Genomic DNA, 19,257 nt, shown 5'->3' with positions numbered 1-19,257 from the left:
GAGAGTTTAAGTTTTGAGACTCAAAAATCTCCAAATTAATTCTTATAGAAAGAATTACTTCCTCCTAGAAATGAAGAATGGTGAACTTGTTCACATCCCTTAGAGTCAAGATTTTTGCTGAATACCACTATTTGGATTTCCTCTTTGTGAAATGCTTATTCACATATTTGCCCCTTTAAAAATCCTGGGTTAGGCTGGGCTTGATGACTTACTCCTGTAATCCCAGCACTTTGGGAGGCTGAGGTGGGTGGATCACTTGTGCCTAGGAATTCAAGACCAGCCTGGGGAATATGGTGAAACACTATCTCTATTATTTTTTAAAGAAAAAATATGTATACTGGGTCATATTTTTTTCATATTCATTTTTCTCCCCAGGTTGGTTTCTTTGTTTTCATATTATACTCAACTGAGTAGATGTCTGGCTTTAATCCGCATTTCCCTGATTACTTATGAGATCAAGCCTCTTTTACTTTTATTTTTATTTTTATTTTTAACATGGAGTCTCTCGCTCTGTCACCCAGGCTGGAGCGCAGTGGCATGATCTTGGTTCACTGCAACCTCCACCTCCCAGGTTTAAGCAATTCTCCTGCCTCCGCCTCCTGAATGACTGGGATTATAGACATGTGCTACCATGCCGCCAATTTTTATATTTTTTGTAGAGATAGGGTTTCACCATGTTGGCCAGGCTGGTCTCGAAGTGATCTACCTGCCTCAGCCTCCCAAAGTGCTGGGATTACAGTTGTGAGCCACTGTGCCCAGCCAGATCAAGCCTCTTGTCAAATAGCATGTAGATTTCCTTTGTAAAGTGCCTTTAAGAAGATATAAAAAGTATTAAGTCATAAAGGAAAAGATTGTATCTTAAAGACTTAAGTTCATCAAAAGAAAACATTAAGAGATTGAAGCTGTGGGGTGGGAAAAGTTATTTGTAACACATATCACCAACAAAGGACTAGAATCCAAAATTCCTACAAGATTTATTTCTAATTCGCCTTTTAGGGTTCCCTATTCCAGTCCCCACCTTGGGTGAGCCTTGTTTTCTGTGTTCTTTGAGGCTGTCAAAGGCAATCTGATTTATCAAACATGTTCTCTGGGTTCCCAGTTACTCTTAGCTTTGGCCTTTAATATATTTCTTATTCACTTGTCAACTTATCAAAGCATTTAAATATATATTTTGGAAAACCTGGCATTTGTAATACGGTTTCAGCAAGAGTTGGTCAGGATACCTCTGGTCCATCATATTGCTGGAAATGAATGCCCCTTAGTACTTTTTCTTTCCTTCCATCACTTGTATTGTCTTTAGCTTTCTTTTCATAGGTTCTGCTTACAAATAAAAGCAATATCTTATAAGAATTACTTTTGGCCAGGCACGGTGTCTCACGCCTGTAATCCCAGCAGTTTGGGAGGCTGAGATGGGTGGATCGCTTGAGCTCAGGAGTTCAAGACCAGCCTGGGCAACATGGTGAGACCCTATCTCTACAAAAAGTACAAAAATTAGCTGGGTGTTGTGGTGCATGCCTGTAGTCCCAGCTACTTGGAGGCTGAGGTGAAAGGAGCCAGGGAGGCGGAGGTTGCAGTGAGCCGAGATTGTGCCACTGCACGCCAGCCTGGGTGACAGAGTAAGACCCTGTCTCAAAAAAAACAAAACAAAAAAGAAAGAATTACTGTTTATAGAAACAAGAAAACAAAGCTGTGACGGATGCCAGTGTTGATCACTATTTAAGTTAAGGTGCCTGTAAATCAGCAAAAGTTCACATTTTGCCACAGGAGAAGCATTGTTAATCATGGACCTTTGAGACCATTTGTGACAAGTTAAAACCTTGAATGTGAAATGAGGAAATGCCAGAGATCCATTATGATAATCAAAATATCTAGAATTTTGAGAATTTTTTGTATTTGTAACAATATTATTTTTAACTTTATGTGTCTAGATGTCAATTAATATCATTTGGTGTTACAAATGGAATCATGGGCTGGGTGCGGTGGCTCATGCCTGTAAATCCCAGCACTTTGGGAGGCCAAGGTGGGTGGATCACTTGAGGTCAGGAGTTCGAGACCAGCCTGGCCAACATGGTGAAACCCCGTCTCTACTAAAAATGCAAAAATTAGCCGGGCATGGTGGTGGGTGCCTGTAATGCCAGCTACTCAGGAGGCTGAGGCAGGATAATCACTTGAACCTGGGAGGCAGAGGTTGCAGTGAGCTGAGATCGCGCCACTGCATTCCAGCCTGGGCAACAGAGTAAGACTCTGTCTCAAAAAATTTAAAAAAATAAAAAATAAGTGGAATCATGTGTTTTTAACATTCCATAGAAATATGTTTTAAGCTCCCTAGGGGCCTGTAAAATGTGTTCATCTTTTTATCTCTTACAGTATATAAGTTTTATAGAGTACATGTTCAGTAAATATTTGTTTAATCACATATAGAATTAATTTGTTGACTTTTCTCACCTCTGCAGTTCAGTTTATGGTAGGAAGAGTCAGTCTTTAATAAACAGATTCATTCTTACTAAGCTCTTTTTTTTTTTTTTGAGACAGAGTCTTGCTTTGTCGCCCAGGCTGGAGTGCAGTGGCCGGATCTCGGTTCACTACAAGCTCTGCCTCCCGGCTTCACGCCATTCTCCTGCCTCAGCCTCCTGAGTAGCTGGGACTACCGGCACCCGCCACCACGCCCGGCTAATGTTTTGTATTTTTAGTTGAGACAGGGTTTCACCGTGTTAGCCAGGATGGTCTCAATCTCCTGACCTCGTGATCAGCCCACCTTGGCCTCCCAAAGTGCTGGGATTGCAGGCATGAGCCACCACACATGGCCTAAACTCTTTAAAGTTAAGTAAAATATCTCAAAATATAAGAATTATATCTGTCCTCCATATTAAGACTATTTCATATAGTATTTTTTAGTAGATACTAGAGTAGTACAGGATTTGGGGACTTCGTGAACGTCACTGTTTTGAATATTTTTTTGGTTATTTCTCTAAGAAGTAAAATCTGATCACCTATAGTTCCTTTTATCTGATTTTTATTTCTATGCATCCCTATAATTATCATTAAAATATTATGATAGCTTTTAAAAATCTTTTCTTGGTATACATTAAAATAATCAACATTTTTATTTAGTTGGTTTTGAAAATATTTTTGTATTTCACTTTTTTTCTCGATTGCTTATAGGATCTTGGCCTCACTACTGTTTGGGAAGACCAGCTCTCCTACCTTTTATCACCAGCTTTGGCTTCTTATGAATTTGAGCGTACAACAAGTATTTCAGCGGGCAATGAAGAATTTCAGGATGCAATAAGAAGGGCTGTCCCTGATGGACACACATTTAAAGGGTTCCCAATACATTTTGTGTATAGAAATGCAAGGCGTGCATTTGCCACATGTCTTCGGTAAGGTGTAATTTATGGAATCCTTTTTTCAATTTAAGAATCTTAGAGATCAGTCTGGCAGGGTTTTTTTTATTTCGTGGTTTTTTTTTTTTTTTTAAACTCAAGGTCTTTTTTTTTTTTTTTTTTTTTTTTATTATTTTTTGAGACGGAGTCTCGCTCTGCCGCCCAGGCTGGAGTGCAGTGGCCGGATCTCAACTCACTGCAAGCTCCGCCTCCCGGGTTCCCACCATTCTCCTGCCTCAGCCTCCCGAGTAGCTGGGATTACAGGCGCCGCCACCTCGCCCGGCTAGCTTTTTGTATTTTTTTAGTAGAGACGGGGTTTCACAGTGTTAGCCAGGATGGTCTCGATCTCCTGACCTCGTGATCCGCCCGTCTTGGCCTCCCAAAGTGCTGGGATTACAGGCTTGAGCCACCGTGCCCGGCTAAACTCAAGGTCTTGCTCTGCTGCCCACGCTGGAGTATAGTGGCACAGTTATGGCTCACTGCAGCCTTGACCTCCTGGGCCCAAGTGATCCTTCCACCTCACTCTTCCAAGCAACTGGGACCACAGGCATGTGCCACCATACGTGGCTATTTTTTTTTAAATCTTTATTTTGTAGAGATGGGGTCTTCCTATGTTACCCAGGCTGGTCTTGAACTCCTGGGCTCAAGCAGTCTTCCCACCTCGGCCTCCCAAAGTGCTGGGATTGCACGTGTGAGCCATTGCACCCAGCCTAATCTGGTAGTTATTTAGGAATGACATCCAAGTCACATGGGAGCTTTTACAGTGACTTACCCTCCTTGCCACAGATTTTGATTCATTTGGTCTGAAATGTAGCCCTAGATAGTCTGGGATTATTTTCCCAGTGATTTTGGTGCAGTCTCAGATATCTCTGATTTTGTTTGGAATATAAGGAAATAGTCTATAATTTGAATACTTTGACCAAAATTATAGGGTCTTTGATAGCAGAGACAGAATTTGAAAAAATTATTTTATTTATTTATTTTTGAGATGGAGTCTCAGTCTGTCACCCAGGCTAGAGTGCAGTGGCACAGTCTTGGCTCACTGCAACCTCTGCCTCCCGGATTCAAGTGATTCTCCTGCCTCAGCCTCCCAAGTAGCTGGGATTATAGACACCTGCCACCATACCTGGCTAAGTTTTGTAATTTTTAGTAGAGACGGGGGTTTCACTATGTTAGCCAAGCTGGTCTTGAACTCCTGACCTCAGGTGATCCACCTGTCTCGGCCTCCCAAAGTGCTGGGATTACAGGCATGAGCCACCACGCCTAGCCTGAAAAAATTATTTGAAATACTGATTTACTTGCAAATAAGGAAGTAAAGTGTATAGTCACTTCTTAATTGAATAATTTTTTTTTCTTAAATAGATCTCCTTTCTGTGAAGAAATTATCTGTTGCCGTGGAGACCAAGTGCGACTGGCAGTTCGTGTCCGAGTGTTTACTTACCCTGAATCTGCATGTGCTGTTTGGATCATGTTTGCTTGTAAATATCGCTCGGTATTATAGGGCCAATATTTATGTAAGAATTATACCTGTGTGTAATTAGAATTTTATGCATTGTATATTATTTAGCTATTTAGAGGTTTGTTATTTTAAAATCACAATCTGGCTTGAATGGCATATTTCAATTTTGTATATAATTGACTGGTAATGTTTAAAAAAAAATCATGTGTTCCTTTAAAAATTAAGGCTGAAAAACTTGTATAAATCTCCCTGGAATTTAGTATAAATTAAGTGTATATTCTATTTTAATAAATGCTACTTTGTTTACAGTTACCAGTAGTTTAAATATTAATATAAAATGCATTCAGTTTTCTTGACACTAACAGGTAATCAAAGAGATATTTGTCTAAGGGTTTGAGCCCTAGAAAAATCAATATGATCATTACTTTTCCAGGTTAATGGGATTATTTTATACAAATTAGGAGAAATTAACCTCATGACAGATTTATTTATTGCATTGGTAAAAATAAATGTTGATGAATTATCACTTTAGTGGTTTATTCCTGGCCCTTGGGATATTTGAGACTGTCTAGAAATTTATGGTTGGACCTTGAAGCAAGAATAGGAGAAAACTATTACCAGAAAAGCATAACTATTAATAACCTCATATGAAAATACATGAATCATTTAGAAATATTTATCAGTGTGATTCGTTGTAAAAATGAATTGGGTATTTTAGAAAAAATTTATACCTCTTTGTTACGATACGGATAAATTGTGATCTTGCAGTCTATCACTGATTTTCTGTGGTCAGAGGATTCATTACTAGCCTCTTCATGGATTCTATCTTCTGAAACCTTTTTTTCTTTCTTTTCATTGTGTTAAAAAAATCAGCATATATGTGACTAATCTAAATGAGAGATTGTGTGAGACCACAGAAAACAAGCATATGTGAGTGACTCCATACTGATTTTTGTTTTAAAATTAAGCACGTTTTAAAAGTTTTTTAAGGCTCGGCACAGTGGCTTATGCCTGTAATCCCAGCACTTTGGGAGGCCGAGGTGGGCAGCTCACTTGAGGTCAGGAGTTCATGACCAGCCTGGGCAAAATGGTGAAACCCTGTCTCTACTACAAATACAAAAATTAGGCTGGGCGTGGTGGCTCACACCTGTAATCCCAGCTACTCAGGAGGCTGAGGCAGGAGAATCGCTTTAACCTGGGAGGCAGAGGTTGCAGTGAGGTGAGATCGTGCCATTGCATTCCAGCATGGGAGGCAGGGCAAGACTGTGTCTCAAAAAAAAAAACCAAAAAAACAAAAGGGCCGGGCATGGTGGCTCACACCTGTAATCCCAGCACTTTGGGAGGCCGATGTGGGTGGATCATGAGGTCAGGGGTTTGAGACCAGCCTGGCCAACGTAGTGAAACCCTGTCTCTACTAAAAATACAAAAATTAGCTGGGCATGGTGGCATGTGCCTGTAGTCCAGCTACTCAGGAGACTGAGGCAGGAGAATCGCTTGAACCCGGGAGGCAGAGGTTGTGATTAAGCCAAGATTACGCCACTGCACTCCAGCCTGGGCAACAGAGCAATACTCCATCTCAAAAAAAAAAGTTTTTTAAAAATTAATTTTAAGTAGCTAGGCATGGTGTCACACGCCCATAATCCACGCTACTCGGGAGTCTGAGGTGGAAGGATCGCTGGAGCCCACAGAGGTTCTGGTGAGCTAAGATCACATCACTGTATTCCAGCTTGGGTGACAGAGCAAGACTCTGTCTCAAAAAAAAAAAAAAAAAAAAAAGTGAAACCTGATTCCTCAACTTATTTTAACATTTTATATATTAAAAAAAAGTTTTAAGTGAACAAAAGCAAACAATAAAAAGAGTAGCAATTCAACTTTTTGCAAGAAGCTGCATAATACATGATATGAGGGGTCTGACTGCCTATTTAGCACCTCTGTGCATAGTTTTATTTTTTTATTTTTTTTATTTTTATTTTTACTTTTTTTTTTGAGGCAGAGTCTTGCTCTGTCGCCCGGACTGGAGTGCAGTGGCCGGATCTCAGCTCACTGCAAGCTCCGCCTCCCGGGTTTACGCCATTCTCCTGCCTCAGCCTCCCGAGTAGCTGACACTACAGGCGCCTGCCACCTCGCCCAGCTAGTTTTCTTTGTATTTTTAGTAGAGACGGGGTTTCACCGTGTTAGCCAGGATGGTCTCGATCTCCTGACCTCGTGATCCACCCTTCTCGGCCTCCCAAAGTGCTGGGATTACAGGCTTGAGCCACCGCGCCCGGCCTATTTTTTTTTTAAGTTTTTTATTTTTTCAAAGAATCTTCATTCACTCTGATGTGTGTAGTTCTTAATTTAGTTGCTTCATCCATTGATCTTAAGAAAGTAACTCTGTACCAGTTGGCTATCCAAGTTATTCTTTTAATCACTTTAATTCACCCCTACAAATGAAATGATTTTGTTTTTCGAAAATTAAAATCTAAAAGTGTCTTAAAATTTATTTTTTGGGCCAGGTGTAGTGGCTCACACCTATAATCCCAGCACTTTTGGAGGCTAAGGCCGGAGGATGGCCAGGAGCTCAAGACCAGCCTGGGAGCATAGAGACCCCCCAACTCTATAAAAAAAAACTTTGTTTTATTTTTATATATAATAAATACTTATGATTCGATTTGTTTAAAAAGTCTGAAAATATTATGATCCCTCTTCTACAATTTTCATCAAAAATGGTACTCAGATGTTTCATGTGAAACTGACATGACTGTAGAAAATTAGCAAAATAATAATCAAAGCTTTTTTTAAAGCATAGTGGCTCACACCTATAATTCCAGTACCCTGGGAGGCTGGGGCAGGAGAATGTCTTGGGTTCAGGAGTTTAAGACCAGCCTGGGCAACATAGCAAGACCCCATCTCTACCAAAAATTTTAAAAATTAGCATGGCGTGATCGTGTACACCTGTGGTCTCAGCTACTTGGGAGGCTGAAGTGGGTGAATCGCTTAAGCCCAAAAGATTGTACCACTGCACTCCAGCCTGGGTGATAGAGCAAGACCCTATCTCAAAGAAAAAAAAAAAACTTTTTAAAAAAGTTTAAAAAGAACTCTTTTGCCAAAATTACAAATAAAGCTATCAACAGAAAATTGCTTGTAATTTTCAACTTTTGAGACAAACTATGAGGTATGTACTAAGAGACAGATTATATTAAGATCAAGGCTGAATTAACATTGAGGCTGAGTTTCCCACCTTATGTACCAGAGTAATGTGTATTTCAAATGCGCTTTTGGTATAAACTGTGTAATAAATATGCTTTTTATGCACCAATAGAGTCTGGCATTAATATTTTTCTCTAAAGACTTATAAGGTTATTTCAGTGCATGTACCACTAGAAGTCTGCTATTATTTTTTTTTTTTCTTTTGTCTTTTTTTTTGAGACAGAGTCTCATTCTGTTGCCCAGGCTGGAGTGCAGTGGCGCAATCTTGGCTCACTGCAACCTCCGCCTCCTAGGTTCAAGCAGTTCTCCTGCCTCAGCCTCCCAAGTAGCTGGGACTACAGGCACACGCTGCCACACCCAGCTAATTTTGTATTTTGTTACAGACGGGGTTTCACCTTGTTGCCCAGGCTGGTCGCGAACTCCTGAGCTCAGGCAGTCCTCCCGCCTCGGCCTCCCCAAGTGCTGGGATTACAGGTATGAGCCATCGCACCTGGCCTGTTCATACTAATAATTTTTCTTTTTCTTTTTTTTTTTTGAGACAAGAGTTTGGCTCTTGTTGCCCAGGCTGGAGTGCAACAGTGCAATCTCAGCTCACTGCAACCTCTGCCTCCTGGGTTCAAGTGATTCTCCTGCCTCAGCCTCCCAAGTAGCTGGGATTACAGACACCTGCCACCACACCTGGCTAATTTTTTTTTTTTTTTTTTAGTAGAGATGGGGTTTCTGCATGTTGGTCAGGTGGGCCTCAAACTCCTGACCTCAGGTGATCCACCCACCTTGGCCTCCCAAAGTACTGGGATTACAGGCACGAGCCACCATGCCTGGCCAATTTTTCTCTTTAAGAATTAAATTTACCTTGTATATTTAGCAGTCATAAAAGTTGTTTTTCTATTAAAAATGTAAAATTTAACAATGTCTCTAAGGTGTTGTTCTTGACAATATGTATACCAGCAGTCCCCTCTATATTATATATATATGTATTTTTATATCTCTATTTAGTTAATAGAAAAATATCAGAAACTCAGAAACTTCATTTTTCATTAGTCAAGCATAAATCTATTGAATAAAAATTTGAGCCCATCCAGGTCAACATAGTGAGACTGCATCTCTATGAAAAATAAAAAAATTGGGGCCTGGTGCAGTGGCTCATGCCTGTAATCCCAGCACTTTGGGAGGCCAAGGCGAGTGGATCACCTGAGGACGGGAGTTTGAGACCAGCCTGACCAACATAGAGAAACCCTGTCTCTACTAAAAATACAATATTAGCTGGGTGTGGTGGTGCATGCCTGTAATCCCAGCTACTCGGGAGGCTGAGACAGGAGAATCGCTTGAACCTGGGAGGTGGAGGTTGCAGTGAGCTGAGATCACACCACTGCACTCCAGTCTGGGAAACAGTGTGAAATTCTGTCTCAAAAAAAAAAAAAAAAAAAAAAAAGGCGTGGGGCGGTGGCTCAAGCCTGTAATTGGGAGGCTGAGGCGGGTAGATCACCTGGGATCAGGAGTTCAAGACCAGCCTGGCCAACATGGTGAAACCCCGTATCTACTAAAAATACAAAAATTAGCTGGGCATGGTGGCACACGCCTGTAATCCCAGCTACTTGGGAGGCTGAGGCAGGGGAATTGCTTAAACCTGGGAGGCAGAGGCTACAGCGAGCCGAGATTGCTCTCCACTGCACTCCAGCTTGGGTGCAGAGCGAGACTCTGTCTCAAAAAAAAAAAAAAGAATAAAGTGTATCTTGCTCAGTAGACAACATATAGTTGAATTTTCCTTTTTTAATCCAGTCTGACAGTTTCAGCTTTTTGACTGGATTAAGTCCATTCACTTTTTTTTTTTGAGATGGAGTCTTACTCTGTCACTCAGGCTGGAGTGCAGTGGTGCGATCTTGGCTCCTGGCATCCTCTGCCTCCTGGGTTCAAGTGATTCTCCTGCCTTAGACTCCATAGCTGGGACCACAGGTGTGCACCACTATGCCCAGCTAATTTTTGTATTTTTTGTATTTTTGGGTAGGGACGGGGTTTTGTCTTGTAGGCAGGCTGGTCTCAAACTCCTGATCTCAAGTGATCCGCCCACTTCGGGTTCCCAAAGTGCTGAGATTATTGGCATCTGCGAAGGCACCCAGCCTCCATTCACTTTTTTTGGCCAGTGGCGGTGGGGGGAATTGAGGGAGGGTTGCAGTTTCTGTTGCCCGGTCTGGAGTGCAGTGGTGCAATCTCAGATTAACGCAACCTCCACCTCCCAGATTCAAGTGATTCTCCTGCCTCAGCCTCCCAAGTAGCTGGGATTACAGGCCTGCAGCAACATGTCTGGCTAATTTTTGTATTTTTAGTAGGGACAGGGTCTCACCATGTTGGCCAGGCTGATCTCAAACTCCTGACCTCAGGTGATACGCCTGCCTCGGCCTCCCAAAGTGCTGCGATTACAGGCGTGAGCCACTGCGCCCAGCCCCATTCACATTTAATGTTATTATTGATATGGCTGGATTTGTGTTTGCCATCTTACTTTTCTTTTGCCTCGTGTTTTTTTTCCCCCTTTATTTCTCCCTTACTGCTTTCTTGTTCTATTTTTTTTTTTAAGATCAGAAAGCACCTGCAAGTCTATTGCTTTCTTCTGTGTTAAGTGAATATTATACTTTCTTTTCTTTTCTTTTTTGTTTTTGAGACAGAGTCTTGCTCTGTCACCCAGGGTAGAGTGCAGTGGCACGATCTTGGCTCACTGCAACCTCTGCCTCCGAGATTCAAGCAATTCTCCAGCCTCAGCCTCCCGAGTAGCTGGGACTACAGGTGCGTGCCACCACACATGGCTAATTTTTATATTTTTACTAGAGATGGGGGTTTCACCATGTTGTCCAGGCTGGTCTTGAATTCCTGACCTTGCGATCCACCTGCCTTGGCCTCCCAAAGTGCTGAGATTGCAGGCATGAGCCTCCGTGCCCGGCCGAATATTATATTGTCTTAATTTCAAGAGACAGTGTCTCACTCTGTCTTTGGGGCTAGGCTGCAGTGGTGTGATCATAGCTCACTGCAGCCTTGAACTGGGCTCAACAGATCCTCTGGCCTTAGCCTCCAGAGTAGCTAGGACTATAGGCATGTACCACCACACTCAGCTAACTTATAAAATTTTTTTGTAGAAACAAGGTCTCACTCAAATACAGGTCTTAAACTCATGGCCTCAAGCGATCCTCCTGACTCAGCCTCCCAAAGTGTTGGGACTATTGGTGTGAGCCACCATGCCCAGCCCACAAGAATATTTTCTAATTTAATGTTTTAATTTCTTTAATGATTTTTATTACTATTTTTTGTCTTTTTTTAAATCACTAATTTTTGAGAGATTTTTTAGTGTTTGCTTTAGGGTTTCCATATACATCTTATTTGTGTTTGGTGGTTGTTTCCCATATACATCTTAATTTATCAGAATCAGATTGAGATTTATATTAGCTTAATTTCAGTAATATATGGAATTTTTATTTTTAAACTCAAGTTATGAATAAAATTTACTTTTTTGGTCAATATATTAATAAAACATGTTTGGATTAAAGATGTTAAATTGGAATCTTCAGTTTTGATAAACCCGATTGGAAGAATCAAATAGCTTGTCTATGATAAGCAGCGGTTGTTCTAAATGTGGTAAAATAAATCGATTCAAAAGTTTGTGTTTTTTTTTTTTCCAGGCCGGGTATAGTGGCTCACGCCTGTAATTCCACCCCTTTGGGAGGCCAAGGCAGGTGGATCAATTGAGCGAGGGGTTCAAGACCAGTTTGGGCAATGTGGCGAAACCCTATCTCAACCAAAAATACAAAAACAAAACAGAAACAAAACAAAACAAAAACCAGGCATGGTGTGTGCACCTGTAGTCCCATCTATTTGGGAGGCTGAGGTGGGAGGATCAATTGAGGTGGGATGTCACGAGGCTTCAAGCCATGATTGCACACTGCACTCCAGCCTGGGCAATAGAGGGAGACCCTACCTCACCAAAAAAAAAAAAAAAAAGAGTACCACAAAATGTTGTTAACCCTGAAAACATCCATGGCATTATGACAATATCACAGTTGAAGAATGACTATTACTTAGCAAATTCTGCAAGATAATACTTTTTTAATTTTTTGAGCCGGGGGTCTCACTCTGTCACCCAGGCTGGAGTGCAGCGGCATGATCACAGCTCACTTTAACCTAGAACTCCTGGGCTCAAGTGATCCTCTTGCCTCAGCCTCCTAAGTAGCTAGGACTATAGTTGTATGCCACTGTGACTGGCTAATTTTAAACCTTTTTTTTTTTTTTTGTAGTGATGAGGTGTTGCTATGTTGCTCAGTCTGGTCTTGAACTTCTGGCATCAAGCATTCCTCCTGTCTCAGTCTCCCAAGATGCTGGGATTACAAGTATGAGCCACTGTGCCCAGCCACAAAGGAATAATTTTGATACCATTAAAATAGTGTTGGGCTCGGCACAGTGGCTCACGCCTGTAATCCCAGCACTTTGGGACGCCAGGGTGGGCAGATCACGAGGTCAGGCGTTCAAGACCAGCCTGGCCAACATGGTGAAACCCCGTCTCTGCTAAAAATACAAAAATTAGCTGGGTGTGTGGCATGCATCTGTAATCACAGCTAGTCGGGAGGCTGAGGCAGGAGAACTGCTTGAAGCCGGGAGGCGGAGATTGTAGTGAGTAGAGATTGTGCCACTGCACTCCAGTCTGGGTGACAGAGCAAGACTCCGTCTCAAAAAAAAAAAAAAAATTAAGTTTCTTTAAAACACTCTCTTACAACTTTAGGTTAAGCTCTGGGATGTCATGTTTTTATGAATTGCAATATCAATAATTTTTCTTCCAACATCTCTTAAGAAGGATTAGATTGCCAGGTCGAGAGCGGGAGCGAGGGTTACACTTCTGTTCCTGAGAGGTATGAACAGGTACAGCACGTAAGGGGAATACACAGTGTTCCATCAGTGGCTCATTATACAAAAGATCAGGAGGGCAGGAATTGAGGTTAACAGAACAGTTCAGGGGAAATCCTAAGGGAAAAGCACAAGTAACATATAAAGCATGAACTCGGCTCACTGCAACTTCTACCTTCTGGGCTCAAGCAATCCTCCCACCTCAGCCTCCGAGTAGCTGGGACCACAGGCACATACCACCACGCCTATAGCTTTACCTATACCCTTTACACAAATTACTAAGGCAAAGCTTAGAGACTAGCTTTTTAGCACATCCGGAATGTGCGGAACTCATTAAATATCTAGTTGAATTAAAGGGAAGTCATATTTTATGTTGGTTACATGCTCACCTTGGAAGAGAAATGAAGCTCTCATTGGGTCAAAGTAGAATACAAGAGCCAAGAGCAGCTCTAGACCTCTGCCTGTACGTTAGGGAAAAAACACCTTTTTTGAGCAACAGGAAAAGGCCATCTTTTCTCGATAAAGATTAGGATAAGTCGGGTGCAGTGGCTCACACCGGCACTTTAAGAGGCTGAGGTGGGTGGATCACTGCAGGTCAGGAGTTGGAGAGCAGCCTGGCTAAAATGGGGAAACCCTACTTTACCAAAACTACAAAAGTTAGCTGGGCATGGTGGTGGTCACCTGTAATCCCAGCTACTCAGGAGGCTGAGGCAGGAGAATCACTTGAACCCGGGAGGCAGAGGTTGCAGTGAGCAGAGACTGCACCACTGCACTCCAGAGACTGAGCAAGACCCTGTATTAAAAAAAAAAAAAAAAAAAAGAAAAAAGGACAAATTAGCCAAGCACAACAGTTCAAACGTGTAATCACAGCACTTTGGGAGGCCAAGGTGGGAGGATACCTTGAGCCCAGGAATTTGAGACCAGCTTGGGTAGCAGACTGACACCCTTTCTCTAAAAAAAAAAATTTTTTTTGAGACAGAGTCTCACTCTGTCACCCAGGCTGGAAAGCAATGGCATGATCTTGGCTCACTGTGATCTCCGCCTCCCAGGTTCAAGCGATCTCTTGCTTCAGCCTCCTGAGTAGCTGGGACTACAGGCACATGCCACCATGCCTGGCTAATTTTTGTATTTTTAGTAGAGATGGGGTTTCACCGTGTTAACCAGGATGGTCTGGATCTCCTGACCTCGTGATCCACTCTCCTTGGCTTCCCTAAGTGCTGGGATTATAGGCGTGAGCCACCGTGCCCAGCCTACAAAAAGTTTTTAAAAATTAGCGGGGTGTGGCGGCACATCACTGTAGTCCCAGCCTACTCAGGAGGCTGAAGTGGGAGGACTCTAGTTTTTGAGATGGAGTTTCGCTCTGGTTGCCCAGGCTGGAGTGCAATGGCAAGATCTCAGCTCACTGCAACCTCTGCCCCGCTGGGTTCAAGAGATTCTCCTGCCTAAGCTTCCCGGGTAGCTGGGATTACAGGCATGCGCCACCATGCCTAGCTAATTTTGTATTTTTAGTAGAGACAGGGTTTCTCCATGTTGGTCAGGCTGGTCTTGAACTCCCGACCTCAGGTGATCTGCCCACCCCAGCCTCCCAAAATGCTGTGATTACAGGCGTGAGCCACTGTGCCTGGCTGGGAGGATTCTTTTGAGCACAGGAGTTAGAGGTTACAGTGAGCTATGATTGCACCACTGCACTCCATCAAGCCTGGGCAACAGAATGAGACTCTGTCTCTTCACACACACACACTCAGGAAAAATTAAATAGAGGCTTGAAAAAATATTTTTGCATTGTCTCATCAGCAAAGTGTGATTCAGTCTGAAAATTTTTCTTTAATTTACACAACACAAAACTCTGGTTAAGATTTTATTGAGAATTCTCCATTTTTAAGCAATTATTGTCAAACATCAAACTTTGCTACAAAACAAAGATGTTTTTGTGGCCGGTGGTGGTGCTTACACCTGTAATCCCAGCACTTTGGGAGGAAGAGGTGGGTGGATTACCTGAGCTCAGGAGTTCCAGACCAGCCTGGGCAACATGGTGAAACCCTGTCTCTTTTTTGTCTCTGCAAAAAAGTACAACAGTTAGCCAGGTATGGTGGTGTGCACCTGTGGTCCCAGCTACTTGGAAGGTTGAGGTGGGAGGATTGCTTGCACCTAGGAGGTGGAGGCTGCAGGGAGCTGAGATCATTCCACTGCACTCAAGCCTTGGCCTCAAGCGACTGTCACAAAGAATAGATATTTTTGGGCCTTATTTTGTTTTTAATTTCCCACTGGAATTAAGGAGTAAGCTACTGCTTGTCCTAACATTTGACATCTGATCAGAATTATGTAATACAGCTATAAAAGAGTGTTTGGAAAGTTTGTGTTATAGGAAATATATTTGAATTATCTCAGGCCAACTAGCAGTAATTTAGGGTAAGTAACTTAACCTTTGCAGGCTCCAATTTCCGTAAGCATAAAATAGTGGCTTGGCCTAAAATCCATATTTATGAAGTCTTTTCGAAGACAAATCTTCTTAACTAGTTGAAGCTAATAATTACACTTATATTCAGATCAGAACGTCATACATCTATGATGGTTTAAAAATCATTATCTTAAAGGAGAATCACATTAAGTAGGTGAAACATGATTATTGCTTTGCCTAGTATTTTCCAAGGTCTCTCGTGAACCACTGATACACTATTGTTAATACATTTTAACTCAATCCTCTACTTTTCCTCAAAACATTTCTTTTCTTTTCTTTTTTTTGAGACAAGGTCTCACTGTATCGCCCAGGCTGGAGTGCAGGGGCATGATCTTGGGTCACTGCAACCTCTGCCTCCTGGGTTCAAGTGATTCTTGTGCCTCAGCCTTCTGAGCAGCTGGGATTATAGGTGTGCACCACCACACCTGGTTAATTTTTTGTATTTTTTTGTAGAGATGGATTTTCGTCACATTGCCCAGGCTGGTCTCAAACTTGTGAGCTCAAATGATTCTCCCGCCTCAGCCTACCACAGTGCTGGATTACAGGTGTGAGTCCCCACGGCCAGGCTCAGGACTTTATTCTCGCTGTGGGAGTGTACACGGACATTGTAATGTAGGAGAAAGAGCTGAGCTGGTCAGGAGGCCTGAATTCCAGTCCCACCTGTTTCATTTACTGCTTCTGCATTTTGTCCTATGACTGTATTTTCTCCTCTGTAAGACAGAAATAATATCTGACCCTTCAAGTTGTATAACTGAAGAGCACATTTTGAAAGTATGAAATATCACTATAGACGTATAAGGTATTACAATTGTAGGCAATGAAAATATAGGTTACAACATTGAAAAATATGTTTTTTTTTTTTTTCCCTTTCTGGTGCACTTTTCTAGGTGAATGTGCCCCTTAGGAGCACCTGTCCAGAAGTGTCTGGGAAAAGCTTGGGCTGCACAGTGATGGTGCTCCCTGAAAGACTCAGAGCAGCGCGGCCAGTACTTCCAGAGTATGAAGCACGAAGTACATTTATTCTATAAGAATCATAAGTAAATATAAAAAAAGTCAAGGATTCCATTTTTAATAAATAACAAAATCAACAAAAACAAAATCATATTCAGAGTAACACGTGGGACTTCACAGCACTTTGAAAAAGACATTTAAATGTTGATTTGACTTGTTCAGACATTTTAAATGTGAAGTCACAGAGCAAAAATACAATCAATGAGTGAAATTGGGAACAAAATATCCTGAAAATAAATGAATTTGAATCTTTGGATTTTTTTTTTTTCTCTTTGAGATGGAGTCTCACTCTGTCACCCAGGCTGGAGTGCAGTGGTACAATCTTGGCTCACCACAATCTCTGCTTCCTGGGTTCAAGCGATTCACCTGCCTCAGCCTCCCGAGTAGCTGGGATTACAGGCATGCATCACCTTGCCTGGCTAATTTTCTTTGCATTTTTAGTAGAGATGAGGTCTCACCATGTTGGCCAGGCTGGTCTCGAACTCCTGGCCTCAAGTGATCTGCCTGCGTTGGCTTCCCAAAGTGCTGCGATTGCAGGCATGAGCCACTGCACCTGGCCCCGAATCTGAATTTGAATTGAAAATGAGAAAATGGGATGGTGCTGTTATTCCACAGGGCTGCTTGAACTCCACTGAGAAGATATTAACTGCTGGTAGCCTTTGAGTGGTCAGCAGTCACTTTCAGAGTGTTGTGATGATGGAAAACAGTAAGGCTTATCAATTTTTTTTTCCTTTTTTGAGATGAAGTTTCGCTCTTGTCGCCCAGGCTGGGGGTGCAATGGTGCAATCTCGGCTCACTGCAGTCTCTGCCTCCCAAATTCAAGTGATTCTCCTGCCTCAGCCTCCCAAGTAGCTGTGATTACAGGTGCCTCCCACTATGCCCAGCTAATTTTTGTATTTTTTGTAGAGATGGGTTTTTGCCATGTTGGCCAGGCTGGTCTCGAACTCCTGACCTCAGGTGATCTGCCTGCCTCGGCCTCCCAAAGTGCTGGGATTATAGGCGTGAGCCACCACGCCCGGCCAGCTTATCAAAATTTTAAGGAGTACTAAAAATCATTTAGAAGTTAGTAAGTTATGGTCTTTATACAAAAAAGAGTCAAGCGTTCATGTTGTGTAACTAAACTTAGAAGACTGCCAGGATTTTAAAGATTTTCCTTTATTTTGTGTAGAGAAGGAACATCACACAATATTCTACTTGTCATCGTTCCTCAACTTAATTATATATATGCTCACACAGGCAAAATATTTAAGTATATCATAGCCATGAATTGTTACTTGACCAAAAAAAAAAAAAAAGCCCTTCTGTTTAATATAACCGTCCAGTGATACAGTGCAGTAATGTCTCTCTCTCAAAATGTGTATATATTTAAAAAATCATCACTCAAGGAAAATTCCAGTGTTGCAAATTTGTTTTTAAGAATGCATCTTTTGGCCGGGTGCGGTGGCTCAAGCCTGTAATTCCAGCACTTTGGGAGGCCGAGACGGGCGGATCATGAGGTCAGGAGATCGAGACCATCCTGGCTAACATGGTGAAACCCTGTCTCTAGTAAAAAAAAAAAAAAAAAAAAAAAAAAAGAATGCATCTTCTGGCCGGGCACAGTGGCTCACATCTGTAATCCCAGCATTTTTGGAGGCTGAGGCAGGTGGACTACTGAGGTCAGGAGTTTGAGACCAGCCTGGCCAACATGGTGAAACCCTATCTTTACTAAAAACACAAAAATTAGCCAGGCATGGTAGCGTGTGCCTGTAATCCTAGCTACTCCAGAGGCCGAGGCATGAGAATTGTCTCAATCCAAGAGGCGGAGGTTGCAGTGAGCTGAAATCACGGCACAGACCCTAGCCTGGGTGACCAAGTGAGACTCTGTCTCAATCAAAAAAAAGAGAAACTGCATCTTTTTCCACTGATTAGAGGGATGACTAAAAAAATTAGAATGCATCTTTTAAAAGATAAAGTTCAGATTTCCTTTACTCACTTCCTCCTTCCCTGTATTGTTGTCTTCAAGATTTATTTATTGCCCTATGCCAGGATTACCAGGTTAATGGCTAAAAGATTCCCTAGCTTATTAACCCATTTATCTTGTTTACTGGTGGGAAAGGCAAAGATAAAAATGTTTTTGGCTGTAGTTGTCGAAGTGCAATGGGCAGCAGTACCCCATAGGGCCAGAAGGTGGTACTGTTGTCCATAAAAGTAGACAATTTTTTTCCCTGGATTGTTCAAAATATTTTAAACCAGTCTGTATTTTCAAAATTCACATGGGATACACTTTTGAAATAGCAAAATAGGGGAATGTTTGTCTGTTTTTAATCAAGGGGACAGAGATATATTTATATATATAGTGTCACACATAAGGAATTATATGTTTACCTCTCCAGGCTTTGGCAGGCATAGATACTGCATTGTTACAAATGAGATTATGAACCTATAATTAAGTGATACTACTTTAAGGGGTTGTTTTGTATCTCTCGTACTGAAATATAATAAATTGCCTGGGGAGCTTTCTTCTCCTCTGTCAATTTATTTTTTATTTATTTATTTACTTTTGAGACTGACTCTCGCTCTGTCCCCTAGGCTGGAGTGCAGTGGTGTGATCTCGGCTCACTGTAACCTCCATCTCCCAGGTTCCAGCGATTCTCCTGCCTCACCCTCCCGGGTAGCTGGGATTACAATCGTGTGTCACCACACCCGGCTAATTTTCTTTGTAATTTTAGTAGAGACAGGGTTTCACCATGTTGTCCAGGCTGCTCTCGACTCTCGAACTCCTGACCTCAGTGATCGGCCCGCCTCAGCCTCCCAAAGTGCTAGGATTACAGGCCTAAACCACCGCACACGGCCCTCTTTCAATTTCTTAATCTTCTTTTTCGTCCTGTTGCTTTTCT

At 42.1% G+C, this 19,257-nt stretch overlaps 1 protein-coding gene across 2 annotated transcripts in view; it reads left to right on the top strand.

Annotated features, from left to right (window-relative positions):
- The window catches only part of CEP76 (centrosomal protein 76), a 29,317-nt gene extending 23,705 nt beyond the window's left edge, over positions 1-5,612 (top strand). The window contains exons 11-12 of one of the 2 annotated variants that reach the window (XM_023228448.2): positions 3,163-3,380; positions 4,746-5,612. In XM_023228448.2, coding sequence (XP_023084216.1) covers positions 3,163-3,380; positions 4,746-4,884 — 357 coding nt within the window. In that variant the 3' untranslated portion in view covers positions 4,885-5,612. The remainder of the gene's footprint in view (positions 1-3,162; positions 3,381-4,745) is intronic. The other variant, XM_023228449.2, reaches the window with a different exon arrangement.
- The last annotated feature ends 13,645 nt before the right edge of the window (positions 5,613-19,257 follow it).

The sequence above is a fragment of the Piliocolobus tephrosceles genome, chromosome 18 (genome assembly GCF_002776525.5).
Source record: "Piliocolobus tephrosceles isolate RC106 chromosome 18, ASM277652v3, whole genome shotgun sequence".
NCBI classification, from domain to species: Eukaryota; Metazoa; Chordata; class Mammalia; order Primates; family Cercopithecidae; genus Piliocolobus; species Piliocolobus tephrosceles.
This window is presented reverse-complemented; position numbering and strand designations above follow the sequence as displayed.